This window comes from Capronia epimyces (genome assembly GCF_000585565.1).
Source record: "Capronia epimyces CBS 606.96 chromosome Unknown aczIQ-supercont1.4, whole genome shotgun sequence".
Classification (NCBI taxonomy): Eukaryota; Fungi; Ascomycota; class Eurotiomycetes; order Chaetothyriales; family Herpotrichiellaceae; genus Capronia; species Capronia epimyces.
The window spans coordinates 3,296,183-3,310,973 of NW_006912907.1; the positions used below are offsets into that span (position 1 = coordinate 3,296,183).

Below are 14,791 nucleotides of genomic sequence, written 5' to 3' on the forward strand. Positions count from 1 at the left end.
ATCGATAGATCAGCTCACTCTGATCATCTATCACATCAGAACATATCACATCGTCGTCTCGTCTCACTGCTTCCAGTTGATACTCCCCCCCACAGACAATCAACCATGTCTGACGACCTCTTCGCCCCTGCGCCCGAGCCGGTCACCGAGCTGGGTCGATACCGCGTTCTCTCGACCACCGCCGGGGTGAGAGTGTCACCTCTGGTGTTTGGCGCAATGTCACTCGGCGATAGCTGGTCGGATGTGAGTTCAGTGATGAGATTATCCCGGGCCTGGTGTGGCCAGTCAGTCATGGAGTTGTCCTGCCAACGTAACCTGTAACTTCTAACCTCTGTCGTCTTACCCATCATTCTAGTTCATGGGCTCCATGTCGAAAGAACAGGCCTTCCGGCTTCTGGACAAGTATTACGAGTCTGGGGGCAATTTCATCGACACCGCCAACAACTACCAGGATGAGCAGTCGGAACAGTGGATCGGGGAATGGATTGCCGCGAGGAAGAATCGAGACAACATCGTTCTTGCGACTAAGTAAGCATTGCAACTTCTCATCGCATCTCATCTTCTCATCTTATCGCATCGCATCTCATCGCATCGCATTGCATCTTCTCTTCTCCAACTGATCTTCTGTCTCTGCGTAAAGCCGCCAACTGCAACTGATGGATGCTGTCTGACTCTGACCACAGGTATACCGATGGCTACCGCGGCTATGAGCTCGGCAAGGGCATCACGCTCAACTATGCGGGAAACCACAAGAAAGCTTTGCATCATTCCATCCGTGACTCGTTGAGGAAGCTCCAGACCGACTATATCGACATCCTGTATCTCCATTATTGGGACTACACCACTTCCATCTCCGAAGTGGTGGACAGCCTCGACATCCTGGTCAAAACAGGCAAGGTTCTTTACCTAGGCATCTCCGACACGCCGGCCTGGGTGGTGTCGGCAGCCAACACGTATGCGCTCGCCAACGGCAAGACTCCCTTCAGCGTCTACCAAGGCCGCTGGAACGTGATGCTGCGCGATTTCGAGCGCGACATCATCCCCATGGCCCGTCATTTCGGCATGGCCATCTGTCCCTGGGACGCCATTGGCGGCGGGAAATTCCAGAGCAAAAAGCAGCTGGAGCAGCGCAAGTCGACGGGCGAAGGTCTCCGGAAATTGATGGGCTCGGAGCAGACCGACAGGGAGGTCAAGATCTCTGCCGCGCTGGAGAAAGTCGCCGCCGAACACGGCACCGAGTCCCTTAGTTCCGTCGCTCTCGCCTACCTCAGGCAGAAGGTGCCGGGGCAGGTGTTCCCGTTGGTGGGCGGGCGCAAGGTCGAGCATCTGCTGGACAACATCCAATCTTTGAGCATCACGCTTACCCCCGAACAAATCGACTATCTCGAAAGTGTGCAGCCTTTTGACGTCGGCTTCCCCTGTAACTTCATCGGAGAGGATCCCAAGACAACGGGCAAGAGTCAAACCCTGCTGGCCATGTCGGGGCCGATGGCATGGCCGGTTCCGAAGCAAGAGTTCTCCAAAGCCAGTAAGGTTGTTCAATAGTGGAATAGTCACTTACCAATGTGAAGGGGTTTCGCGAAATACCTGGGAGCAGTTTAAGCGGCCGTCGCAATTGATATTGTATTGTTGCCACTGTCCGAGATGTGCATACCTACCAATGAAGAGTGACAAGAGCAATCCCACGACTGTATCCGTATGCAGAAGTGAGATCGTTGTCGAGCGGGGGCAACAAATAAGACCCTGATTCTTCCTTCAAACACTCTGGGATCTTGCATCTCGGTTGACATTTAACATTCAAGTTGCAGCAGTGAACCTGCAGACGGTGTACGGATACTGCGAGTAGATACACAGGCACTGAGATCTAAGGGTTAAGTGTCTAATCATGTTTGGTGAATCAAGTACCAGGGAGTTTGAAGGAGGGAGGGAAAGTGGTCGTCGATAGGGTTAGGGTTAGGGTTAGGGTTAACAGTACCACTACTACGTTGCCATAGCCACGAGGCTTAAGGCGGCATCGTTTCATCCGGAAAAGGCCAAGTGTCTCCCTCCTTGGCATGGTCAGGCATATATGCCGCCGCGCCTCGCAAGCCAATAGCGGTAACGGCACGAGGCTCTGGACTCACTGTCAATCATCACCACCACCCACTGCATAACGTGCTTACAATTTCCTTCAGTCTGTCTTTGCGAGTCTTCCATCCTCTCTCCAAGGCACCTCGCAACTGCGTGCTTCTCCGGTGAAAGCCCGAAACACCATCACCATTCAGTGTCGATTGTAATTGATTCGTCTCCCTAAAACCGATACCAGCACCAACACCCACACCTACACCGACACCAACACCAACACCCACCGTCGCCTCACCACATCAGAACTAATAGACCTTCGGTGATGCCAGCCGCGATGGCCACCAACGCTCCCTCACTCGAATCGATCCTCCACACCCTTCAGCAGTATCTCAGTCATGGCGACTCGTCCCAAAGTCAGCCGCAGTTGCAAAAGGCAAAGTTGGCTCTTCTGCACCACAATGCCTTGATCCCCTCTCCGCAAACTCCCGTCTCTACACTCGCGACGGCCCGATCGATCCTGGAAGCCGGCGCCCTCCTCTCCATCCGGTCCCGAGACCCCGAAGCCTTTGTCCGCTACCACTCCCAGCTCCAACCGTTCTACGACTTCCCTGGCCTACAACAGACCCCGTCTCCGACTCGATCCAAGATCACCGGACTTTACCTGCTCCTGCTACTGAGTCAGGGAGACTATGCCGGGTTCCACACGCTGCTCGAATCCCTCGTCGTGGCGGAAGGGGCCGACGGCGCGTCGAGCATAGAGGAAGACCAATACATCAAATACCCGATCGAGCTGGAGAGGAATCTGATGGAAGGGAGCTACGATCAGGTCTGGCGCAAGACAAACGGTCGAGATGTGCCCGGGGAAGAATTTGCTCTGTTTTCCGACGTGAGTATTAACCAATTTCTTGCCACCCTATCTATCCGCCTACTTGCTTGCCATCGTATCTATGCACCTACTTGCTTGCCACCCTATCTATGCACCTACTTGCTGGCCACCCTATCTATCCACCTGGCTCATGTCTTGCCAACCTTTCTATCCATCTGGCTGACCGATCGAACTAGATTCTGATAAACACCATCCGCCTGGAGATCGCATCTTGTGCCACCCGCTCATATCCCTCGCTGCCTATTGCTTCGGCCAAGAACCTGCTCTTCCTCGATTCAGAAGGTGCGGTGACCAACTTTGCCAGAGAGCAGGGTTGGAGTTTAGAAGAGGGCAGGATATACTTTCCCGGCCTCGGGGACGCGAAGAAGGCGGAAGAAGGCGATCAGAAAGAAGTGGTCAGCCACGTGATTGAATATGCCAGGGAGTTGGAAATGATTGTGTGAAGAAGGAGAAGGAAGATGCTTGCAGAGCTGAGCTGAGGGTTCCTGCTTGTGCTTGTGTTCTTTGCCTATGGTCTCCTGCCACAGACTGTATCATTGTATCATACCTGGTATCTTGGAATGGAAGCAGGAATGCGATAATACATTGAAAGGAAGGGCGAAGTGTCCACGGTCCACGGTCCACGAGTCTAGTCTGTGAACATTTCCCAGCGCTGTCTGTCTCTTTGTCTGTCTGTTTCTTTCTTTCTTTCGCAGCCTCCATGGCGATAGTCCCTCAGAATGTACGGATATTGACAATGCAGACCAGACGGCCAGCCAGTCCGAGTCCGAGTCCGAGTTTCACCGCCAGCCCAGCGATAGAATGCCTGTTCCGGATCGCTGATCGCAGATCACGCTACTTTTGTCCTGCCAGGTAGGTGGGTAGGTAGGTAGGTAGGTAGGTAGGTAGGTAGGTAGGTAGGTACATAGGTAGGGACCAGTCCCCTTTTCGCCGTGTCTTGCGATGCCTTGTCTTGCGTTGTCCTGTCTTGTTTTGTTTTGTTCAGAATAGACCTCATCCCTTCCTTAGGTAATTATGCGTAGCCCAGCCGAGCCCAGCCCAGGCCATGCCAGGCCAGGGCAGCCTCGACTTCCTACTCAGGTAGTTATGCGTAGCCTAGCCTAGCCTAGACCAGCCCTGACTTCCTACCCATTCATGCACTCAGGCCCGATCTGGTCTGGTCTGCTCTTGACGTCGGCAGTCTGCTTTGAACCGATCGACAAACGTCCACGTACAGATCTTCATGTCGTAAAAGCTGGTACTGACGACCGTGTAGGTGGGCGGTGGTGGTGGTGGTGGTGGTGGTGTGTCGTGCTCGGAGTTGAGTGTAACGTCCGTGTAGTTGGGATTGGGATTAGGATTGGAATTGGTGTTCGAATTGGTGTTGGTGTTGGTGTTGGAATCAGCAATCTCAAGCCGCGCATCGCAGCAATACACCATGCTCTCGTGGCCGGCGCGGAACGTGACCAGTGGAGTGATGGACCATACACCCACTCTCTCTGTGTTGGGGGCCCCGGAACCGTAGGCATTGTAGGTGTAGGTCAGGCGCAGGATGGCGGCGCCGCCGTGCATCAGCGAGGCGAGGATCAGGGTGTGAGATTGTCGCTGGTGGTCAGTGTTGTCGCTGTCATTGTCGTTGTTACTGGCACTGTTGCTGCCACCACCACCACCACCACCACCACCACCATCACGATCACCACCACCACCACCACCATAGCTGTCGTATTGGTCGAGAACTTTTAGTCGCCACACGCCACCGTCGAGGCGTCGTTCCGTCTTCAAGGTCGCGCGGTACGGGTACGTGTTGCCGTCGAGCTCGTAGAGGCGGATAAACTCGTCGTAGCTGCCGGTGATGAGAGGGACGATGCCGGTGTCTCGTGTAGCTTCGAGTCCATTGTTATTAGTATTGTTGCCGTTGTTGCCGGTGCTGGTGCTGTTGCTGTGGCCGTGGCCGTGGCCGTGGCCGTGGTCGTGGTCGTTGGCCAAGCCGCGAACGCGAAAACTGGCGAGCGGGAGAATAGCCACCACGCCGGCAGTGTGCGCGCGCCGGTCTTTCCAGAGAGGTAAGATATTAGGTGTCGGTGCCGGGGTGTCGGAGTCTGCAGGCGTTTCGACCACCGAGGCGATCAATGCACTGTCATCGCCGCCGCTGAGGATCAGGCGGCAGGATGTGTTGGACAGTGCAGAGTCGGGTTCGAACATCGTGGCCGCAGCCGTGGCCGTGGCCGTGGCAGCAGGGAGGGTGATGGCGGCGACCGTCCAGGCCTCGAGGTCATGTTGATGGACGTCGATGGCCATGACGGACAATGGCTCGCGAGGCTGCGAGACACGCTCGTCAAACAAGTCTTTGATGGCGGGAAGCGCGGCGTCCACGAGTCGGGTGTGGCCCAGCGAGGTGGTGGCCACGACCGAGATGTGCTGGACGTCGCTGATCCCTGACACTCCGTGGGTGCGCGTTTCCGGGAGCCAGGCAAACTGGGTGACGAGCGGGACGAGGCCGTGGTCGTCCGGGTCGGCGATGGTGGCGGTGCCGAGCGGAAGCAGTTTGGTGATGACGCGCCGGCCCAGGACGTCGCCATGCTTGACCAGGCGGAAGAAGTACATCTGCGCATTGCTGGCGGCGACGCCCAGCAGCGTGCCGTCGGCCGGGTGGAAGTGCAGATCCAACACGGCGCAGGGGAATTCGACCCTGTCGAGGTGAGGCGCCAGCATGCCGGCGTATTTGGGCTGGAAGTGAGCGGCCACCGGCATCACCTGTAGTGTGCCTCGGCGGGTCTGTGCCTCGTAGTCGCGTCGCTCGTCCTTCTTGACCAGCGAGTACGTGCCGATGACCATGTATTCCGGGTGATCTGGGCAGATCTCGACCGCGCAGACTTCCTGGTCCGCGGTGCGGCTGGTGAATTCCATCTCTGGCTCTTCCATCGTGCTTGACATCATCGTCGTTGTCGTCGCTTTGCCGTGCCAGCGGCCAGTCGCAGGGAGAGATAGGGAGAGAGGGAGAGAGGCTTGTTCTGCGCGGTACCTTTTGATGTTGGCTTTGATGGTCTGCATGAGCTCGCTGAGGGAACGCTTAGGGATGGCCATGGCGGGAATGGGAATGAGACTGGGAACAATGTAGAGACAGAGAGAGTGCGTCGCTCAAGAAGCAGGCCAGATAGACACGGTACCTACCAGATCGACTCGTAGACTTACTGAGACGGATTTCAAAGAGAGCTGAGGTTGGAGGTATCAATCAACGAACCTGTGTGCAGGCTGCATGGGAGAGACGAGACGGTGATGATTGCATTGCGGTGGACGCCATAAGCAGAGATCACCGTGAGTTCAGTTCAGGCACCGGAAGAGAAGGGCTGATGGCGGCCTCCAGAAGAGGTTCAGTTGTGGTTGGCCGTCGCCATTGAGGTCGCAAGGCTGGTGCATTTTTTCTCTCACAAGGCTGCCGCTGCGCTGTTCGCTGTACGGCGGAGCATGTCTGCGTCTGTGCTGCCACTCTGGCGACATCGAATGGACCTAAGGACCCCGTCAACGTTGGTACACGGGCAAGGTTCTTTGCCATATCCCAATCCCCTACCCGTACTCCGTACTCCTCCTATTCTGCACTCCGGCTGCGTCACCGCCGACCTCTCAGCACGTCAATCTGAAACTTGCACCTGTCGCAGGCCTGGTGGCTGGGTGGCTGCCGCAGCCTGATCACGTGCGGTCGCTTCTGGCCTGTCTTGGTCCACAGTCCGGACCGCGGATATCACGACCATACTGGATCGAGGGAAAGGAGCACGTCAAACCCGTCAGCACGTTCACCCGCCACCTGCCAACCCTGTGTCAAGCGCCCTTCAATTTTCGGACCTGGGACATGCGCCTCTGCATTCTGCACTGTCTCGAGTCTCCTCTGCCTGTGGTGCCCGGGCCTCTCGCCTACGTAGCCGACTAAGGTCGGGCCTTGACACCGAGTCCTCCAGTGCTCGGTAAGGTGGTAAGCTAAGTGCAATAGCTGCACTGACGCGTCCTGTCAGACGCGGCTCCCAATCTCCCAGACCGTCGCAAGGAAAGGGGGACGTGCCACGGTTGCGAAGGCCACCTCGAACCATGTGCTGTGCAACATCCAGAACCGCCCAACCGTCCAGTCACCGACCCCGTCTACGCCCCCGCCGTTGCCGGTGCCGGTGATCTCAGCTTCCTGGATGCTCTCGGACCAGGTTGAGGCCCCTGTCGTGTCTCGAGGCTGGGAGGGAGGTTCAAAGGTGAGAAGTCGGAATCGGTCTTGACGGGTTAAAAGCGTCCTCTCCTGCCTGCTCTATTACTCCTACTACTCCTGCATCTCTTTATGCGAAACCGTTGACCTTCATTCGTCTACCATCCTGTATTGCCATTGCTTTATCTGTCGACAACATGTATCAAAGTAGCCTGCTGTTTGTCTTGTGCTCGGTGTTGGGTTTCTGCGAAGCTCAGGTTGCTTGGTATGTCACTACTCTTACTCCTATCACCCCTGCCTGGCCTTTGCCTTGCGAACGAAGCTCGTCTGACTGACTGGTTCCGCAGCGATATTCGTCTTCTCTATTCTCGGCTGTTGGCCGATGCAGCGCTTGCCGATAGCTTCTGTACCGACTTTCTCGAGGGACCGCATCTGTCGACCCAATTCCTCCAGCAGTTTGGTCTCGAGTGTTATGATGCCCATCGCGCAGAGTTGAGCATGGGTTGTTCCATTTTCGCCGCGGCCAAGCGGGTTCTTCAGCCGGTCACGTCGACAACAACAGCTACAGCCACGGCCACCGTCACCGTCACAGCCTCCGAGACAGTGACCGTCAAAGACCCGGCGTACTCTGAGATACTCGTCACTCCTTCGACGATTTATGATCCAAGCCCGACGCCGTATCTTTATGTGTCTTTGGCGCCGGACCAGAGCATCGCAGCGGATGAACCGGCGCCCACAGTCCTGAGCAGTCTCACGTCGACGACCACAAGCACCTTTTCGAGCATGACGGGTGCCTCCATCTCCACGACGCTGCACTCGACCTTGTCCACCACCACGATCCCCGTGATGCAATCCACCATATCTTCACTGGCGGCACCCATTCCCTCCCCCACGGGCAGGTGTGTCCCGACCCCCTTACCGGCTGCGGTTGATCACCACGTCTTCACGCCGCTCGTGGATCTTTCGCTGGAACAGTCTTGGGCCTCAGGAGCCGCGGCCACCACCGTCGACGACCCGCATGACCCGAACTCGGTGAACTGCGGTCCCCACTCGGTTGTCTACCTTCCCGAGCAGGCCTCGGCTTCATGCGTACATTTGACTGGATCCTGGACTCCGCTGTATACCGACGTCTACTATGAATGTGTTGCTCGCACAAGGGCGCCCAATTTCGATCCGACTTATTACCCAGACGGCGTGGCCGGGTTCAACTTCACCGCCACCGACGACTCCTTCTCCGTGGTCAATGCGCGCCCATTGGGACCCCGGCCGGAGAGAGATTACCAAGAGTCGAGCTTGACCTTGTTCGTACCCAAGGAGAAGACATACGTGGTCGACTTCTGGGCCTGTGGGGCGGGAACGACTCTGATCATCGGCGAGCTGAGCTGCACTTACTATGGTTGAGGTTACTATGGTTGAGGGCGAGGGTGGTGGTGGTGGCGGTGACTCGATATCGACCATCGACCATCGACCACGCTGCTGACACTGACACGATCAAAAGGAGGAACAGGGACGGGCGGTGCTCGACATTCCCACCACCCATCCAACCTCAGATGCCTGGCCTGTCTTCAGTGTCCATATCTCATCGAACGGCACAGCCGGCATGGCATGGCATGGCATGGCATGGCATGGACTCGCCAAACAAGTGCACCACCCCGCCCCCATGCCCAAGACTGCTGGCAGAGCCATGCACAGGTGGCAGGATGGATGGATGGATGGATGGCTGCGGATGGGGAAGAACGACCGATGGCTCAGCTCCTTTGGCACGATTAATGAACCATACCGCGCCGTGCCATGCCGCAGGAAGGCGGGCACACACATACCAGATACCACATATGCCACACATATACAATGATGAGACGAGATGAAGACAGCTTGAGCTTGAGCTTGAGCGTGAACTTGAGCTTGTGAGAACAGCATCTCACCCGGACAGACAGAACGGATGCAGATGTGATGGCTTAGCAGATTATGTAATGAATGAGAAGATATCATATCATACATCGATCCCGTATCCAGTACCCAGTATCCAATATCCAGTATCTACTATCTTTCCCCTGGTGTCTGGTGTCTGTTTTGGTCTTGTCGTGGCAGCCTTGTCGTTAGCGCCTACTGGAGTGTTTCAGCCTGATCTACAATCGCCTGCTTACCGTAACGTAGGTTTGTACCTACAAGGCTACAAGGCACCCAACCGCAAACCGCAAACAGTTTGATCAAGCAGTTGAACCTAGTTGTCTTGTCTTGTCTTGTCTCTCTCGTATGTTTGTGTGCTTCGCTTTGCTTTATTCGTTGATCTCCTCCGCGACAGCCTTGCCCTTCCTTCCCTTCCCTCTGGCTTCTTCTTTTTGCTGTAAGTCACTCGCGTTTCGGCGGTTCGGTTCGGTTCGAATTGTTTTGTTTGATGTCCATTCAAGCACAATTCAAGCAGGCATCAAGCAGGCATCAAATGTCACGGCACGGCACGGCACGCAACCACCATTATTCCAAACTTGAAGCCGGTGTCATTATTCCACACTTGAAGCCTGTGTCGTGATTGGGATTGGAGTACATACATGCACTGGCAGTGGCAGTGTGCAGGGCCAGGGCTTCAATCGATTCAATCCAATACCAATACCAATACTTGGTTCATCTGCCTGCCAGTCGGACTGGACTGTACTGTACATAGGTACTTGGGCACACTCACACCACACTCACACCCACGCCCTCTCCCGCCTCCTTCTCACGCCTCCTTCTCTGGCTCTCGCTCCCGCTCCCTCTCCCTCTCACGCCTCCTTCTCCAGACGCCGCGACAACCACAACAACAACCACAGCCACAGCCATGCCTCACCCTCCTCCCACAGCCACAGCCATGCCTCAAGCTCCTCCCACAACCACAGCCATGCCTCACGCTCCTGCTCCTCCCACAGAAGCGTCTAGCTCGACAGCCGAGATTCTCGTCTCTATCCCGGATGATTTGTTCAGCGAGGAATCGGATTTCTATGGTAAGTGCCATGTCAGAGTCCGCTACCCACCGCCAGCCCTAGGTTGGGTTGTGTACACGGGTTACGGGTTATGGTTACGGGTTACGGTGACATACATAGCTATCTATGCATGACCATATTCCTGCCCCAGTCTCAGCCCTAACCCAATCCAGCCCATCCCATCCCATTCCAACCCAGTCATCTCCCTGCGAACTTGATTGTTGATTGTAATTGTGTCCAATGACAGGCAATTCGAACTCGTCGTCAAAGTCACACTACACCAAACAGGCTGCAGCGTACGATCCGGATCGATATTGGGCGGTTCACCATTGGAACGCCCAGGTCGTCGCCGTGAGAGGCAAGAAAGCCCAAAAGCGCGCGGCTAGGTTGCGGGCCAAGAAAGATGCTGAGAAGCGAGCACAAGCAGAGGCGGAAGCGGCGGCAGAAGCGGCGGCGGCGGAAGCAGAAGGGGAAGCTGAAGCAGACAATGGCGAAGTTGACGGTGCCCAACCTGCCGTCGATCAGGAGCAGAAGCGGGACAATGTCAAGGATGAGGATGAAGAAGCCACACAGTCGCCAGATGATAGGATGGTTGTGGACAACTACAACGACCACAAAGACAGTCTAGACACAACAGCAGCCCCAGCCTCCCCTACACCCCGACCACAGAACTTCTACGAAGGCCAAAAGAATGCCAAACAGCTTTCGGAATTGGTCGCCGACTTCCTGGCTCGACTGCCTCCGTCGACCACGACCATTTCGACCGGCGGGCCGTGGATCTGGATCGCCAATCCGTACCCAAGCCGACACATAGCGACAGGGATGGCCAATAACAACACCAATAATAAGGTCAACAACGCCAATAACAAGGTCAGCAACGCCTCTCTAAGTGACCGCAACCGCATCAATGTCCCCGAAAGCGGAAATATCCAAACATTCAAACAGCTCGGCCTGCGCTTGCTGGACAAGTACACGTCGCGCAAGAGAGAGGTCGAGGCCCAGAACCCCGGCAAAGCAGCCGGCACCATCACGCGCCTTCTGCGGAGCGAACGCACCCATCTCGAAGCCGCCATCTTGGACCTGGCCCGAACCACCCACGTCACTTGTGGGAAATGGATGTTGTTTCCTAGTCCGGACGACGTCGATCGCGTCTGGGCTGTTGTGGCGCACGGTACTTGGGACGGCAGGCTGGGTATTAGTGCGAAGGTGGCGGTGGCAGAAACAGAGACAAATACGAGCACCAGGTCAGAAACTGAGACAGCTACGAACACCAGTGGTGCCAGTAATCGCGGCCATGATGGCGACAGCGACCCTGCTAGGAAACAGCAACAGCATCGTCTGATCTGTATCTATACCTCGGATTTTGAGGACAAGGCAGATGTCAAGCGCGTGCTGGTGGGTATGAAGGATCTTGGATTGCTCAATACGAAAGGGGGCGGCTATGGCTCTGGCTCTGCCTATTTCCGTGCTGGTGGTGGCGATGGCGGCGGCGGCGGCGCTGGCACTGGCGGACTCATGACCATCTATTACAAGTGTGATGCCTACACCTGGCTCGACATCACCAGTGGGAACGAATACAAGTTGAAAGCCAGTCTGTATTGTTCCAAGGATTTCCTTGATGATGGTCCAGCATTGGGGTCTAGCACGGCCGCGGGCTACTTTGGCTACGGGAAGAAGTGATACTGTACCTGTCAGCATCTGGCTTCGGAGAAGTGATATTGTACATGTCAGCATCTGGCTTCGGCAAGAAGTCATACTGTACATTTCAGCATCTGTCTCTGTACTCCTCCGATCAGACTGGTCAGACGCGGACGAGAGTTCAGTTGAGTTGAGGTGAGGTGTGATGAAGTGTGATGAAGTGTGATGAGTTCTTCGACATGGCGCTCTTGATCGTCGTCACAGAAAGGAAATGGAGTGAGAGGTCCAAGCCAAGTCGAGCGAAGGCCAGATATGGGGATGGTCATACTGATGGTCATACTGTTGCTGTCATGCTGATGGTCATGCCGATGCTGTCAAATCGTCCATGTGGGATCCACGACACCAGAGACAAATGGAACATGGCAATGGAGAGATGGAGATGGAGATGGAGATGGAGCTTGGAGCTTGGGAAACAAGAGCAATGAAGTCGTCAACATTCGACGATATCTTGTTGACTTGACGGGCGATTGGCTGATGTATTAATGACCGATGAGCTCTTCTACTAGAGACTAGAGAATAGCTCCCTGATGGATGATGGATGGCTTAATGACTGGAATTAGACAATGAACAAAAGAACATAAAGACAAATGAGCAGATGAACCAATGAACAGATGAACAAATGAAGATGAACAGATGAACAAACCAATCGACGACGAGGACACGGCCTGTATGCTGGCTGGGACCTGGCCTGACTTGACTTTACTTGACTGACAGGATGGTGAACTATATTAAAACTACCTTACCAGGTGCGCTGCTGCCTCGAAATACAGTGAGCATTCCTTGCACACCAAGGCAAGGCGAGGTAGTAAAGTAGTGAACAGCGCACACTGACACTGAGCATTCCTTGCACACCATGATTGAAGACTGCATGGCGCACACGGAACACTGACACTGACACTGACTGACCGACCACATAAGAAATGCATCAGTTTCAATTCGATCGATGGACTCTCCCGACGGGACAAAAAAGACCATGTACCATGTTCAGCACACTCATGGCCTCCTATGTCTCAAGTTTGGTATCTTGGTATCTTGGTATCTTGGTATCTTGGTATCTTGGTATCTTGGTATCTTGTGCCGCACACCTCAAATGCCTTCAATCGTGACCCTCGTCCTGCACCTGCACCTGCACTCGCCCCCCTGTCTATCGATCCTGTTCCTCTGCAAGGACATCAGTGACATGTTGCGAGACCGAGGCAATGCAACAGATTGCATGGACGAGACCCAAGAGACGACCACACCTCTCTCCTGCAGCTCTCCCTCAGCAGATAGAGATTGCATGCCAACCTCTCCCTCAGCTCTCCCCTTCAGCTCTCCAGCAAATACACATTGCATGCCAACCCCTCGAGATCGTCTGGGCCAACCTTGATCAGGCTTAATCGTAGAATGCCCTTCTGACTATCATTTCTTCCCCTTGGAACTCTTCTTCGCCCCACCACCAGACGTGCCCATGGCCGCCTCTCGGAGTTTCGCCTCTCGGTCTCTCCTCTCCTTTTCCTGCGTCTCCTTCTCCTCCTTCTCTGCCTGTTTGCGAGCAGCCGCGGCCTCACGTTGTTCTTTGATCAACTTCAACCGCGCCAGGTCCGCACGAGCTTCGTCCGTCTTGCCCTCGGCGTGCAGCTTCTGGTAGCGTTCCTTGGCCTGTTGAGCAGCAAGCGCTTCGCGTTCCCGCCGGCTGAGGTTTTCCGCGTCCTTTTTGGGAGCCTCGGCGCTTGGAGTAGTGACCGCTCGCGCCTGCGTTCGGGCCTTTTGCGTGTGGTTCGGGTTCGCTGGCATGCCATCGTCGTTGTCCTCTTCCGATTCCTCCTCAGAACTGGTCGGCATGTCTCCCGGCGCCGCGGCCTTGCGGTTCTTCCTCGCAATCGCCGCTTGTTTGCGCAACCGGGCCGCCTCTTTGCGTTGTTCGCGAGTCATTTCTGCCGAACCGGAAGCCGCTGTGCCAGATGGGCCTGCATCGCCATCCGAAGACTCTTCCTCTGACGAATCTTCTTCTTCCGAGGACTCTTCCGAGGACTCTTTGGCTTCAGCTGGGTCACGCCACATCCCCAAGGGATTTCCCTCTTTATCGAGTGGCTGGAGATCGCGAGAAAAGTGCTTGCCGCCTGCAACATGGGAGACAGAGTTAGTCAAGACCTAGTCGTCAAACCAAAGGGTGAGGGGATATTACCTCCTCGCGAGGGCTTTGAGAACTTGCCACCTCTTCCTCTTGGAGCCATGGTGACGGAGGCGAGGATGAGTGAGTATTGGGAGGTGGAGAGGTGCGCTTGAGAACCAGCAACTTCAACCGGCACGTAGTAGTTACAGCGGTGAGCGTGGAGAAGGGTGAGGACTGGATTTGGCTATTGTCGAAGCCTGTAGAGAGAACGGTCAGTCAAGGCTTGGAGTGAACGTGGACAAATAGCCGCGACCAGACTGCAGCAAAGAGCGGTGGGATGGACAACAGAAAGGAATTTCTTTGTGCCCAAACCACAACGGGATATGACGTCGTTGGCCTGCGGCGATATTCACACTTACACCGTAGGGACACGCTCGACAAGGAACAGACCGCGATTCACTCACTTGACGGGAGGCAGACACCAGAAATAGAGGCTCGACTCTTGAAGAAGTCAGGCTTGGAACAGGTGGCAGACGCATGGCTAGTGATATGCACGATCTGTGGGTGTGAGTTGTCAGGGAGGCCCAGGCTGCGGCGCCAACGTTGGCCAATCAGTGCCCGTCAATTTCTACCACTCGCCAGTACGGAGTACTACTAACACCATCTAGACTGTACAAGGCTGATGATCCCTGGATAGGTAGCCGGGGCTTCTTGCTCCTGTCCTGCCGGCTTAGGGCTCCTGGTAGGTGCCTGGTAGGTGCCTGGTCAGCCGAGAACGGCTGAGAGCAATCATCTGTCTTATTCTATCGTAGGTCAATGTGTTTCTGTTGCATGGACTCCTCGACACGTCTGGCCTCGGCTCTTGAGTCATGTCTTCATCCAGCCCTTCCCTGGTTACATTTAGTTGCGCCCGCTGCATGTATCCAGTC

At 55.5% G+C, this 14,791-nt stretch overlaps 6 protein-coding genes across 6 annotated transcripts; 4 read left to right on the forward strand and 2 right to left on the reverse strand.

Annotated features, from left to right (window-relative positions):
• Positions 1-105: 105 nt before the first annotated feature.
• A1O3_05835 (aryl-alcohol dehydrogenase AAD14) lies at positions 106-1,545 on the forward strand (the record flags this gene model as incomplete). The annotated part of the gene is made up of 3 exons (XM_007735955.1): positions 106-243; positions 356-528; positions 684-1,545. 3 exons carry the CDS (start codon positions 106-108, stop codon positions 1,543-1,545), a joined length of 1,173 nt encoding a protein of 390 aa, XP_007734145.1.
• An 853-nt stretch (positions 1,546-2,398) lies between these two features.
• Positions 2,399-3,393, forward strand: A1O3_05836 (26S proteasome regulatory subunit N12; the record flags this gene model as incomplete). The annotated part of the gene is made up of 2 exons (XM_007735956.1): positions 2,399-2,950; positions 3,127-3,393. The coding sequence occupies 2 exons, from the start codon at positions 2,399-2,401 to the stop codon at positions 3,391-3,393; spliced, it is 819 nt and encodes a 272-aa protein (XP_007734146.1).
• A 697-nt stretch (positions 3,394-4,090) lies between these two features.
• Positions 4,091-6,013, reverse strand: A1O3_05837 (uncharacterized protein; the record flags this gene model as incomplete). Its single annotated transcript, XM_007735957.1, has 1 exon — positions 4,091-6,013. One exon carries the CDS (start codon positions 6,011-6,013, stop codon positions 4,091-4,093), a length of 1,923 nt encoding a protein of 640 aa, XP_007734147.1.
• A 1,299-nt stretch (positions 6,014-7,312) lies between these two features.
• Positions 7,313-8,516, forward strand: A1O3_05838 (uncharacterized protein; the record flags this gene model as incomplete). Its single annotated transcript, XM_007735958.1, has 2 exons — positions 7,313-7,380; positions 7,463-8,516. 2 exons carry the CDS (start codon positions 7,313-7,315, stop codon positions 8,514-8,516), a joined length of 1,122 nt encoding a protein of 373 aa, XP_007734148.1.
• Positions 8,517-9,957: 1,441 nt separating this feature from the next.
• On the forward strand, positions 9,958-11,749 carry A1O3_05839 (uncharacterized protein; the record flags this gene model as incomplete). The annotated part of the gene is made up of 2 exons (XM_007735959.1): positions 9,958-10,090; positions 10,317-11,749. The coding sequence occupies 2 exons, from the start codon at positions 9,958-9,960 to the stop codon at positions 11,747-11,749; spliced, it is 1,566 nt and encodes a 521-aa protein (XP_007734149.1).
• A 1,419-nt stretch (positions 11,750-13,168) lies between these two features.
• A1O3_05840 (uncharacterized protein) lies at positions 13,169-13,983 on the reverse strand (the record flags this gene model as incomplete). Its single annotated transcript, XM_007735960.1, has 2 exons — positions 13,169-13,869; positions 13,935-13,983. The coding sequence occupies 2 exons, from the start codon at positions 13,981-13,983 to the stop codon at positions 13,169-13,171; spliced, it is 750 nt and encodes a 249-aa protein (XP_007734150.1).
• Positions 13,984-14,791: the final 808 nt, after the last annotated feature.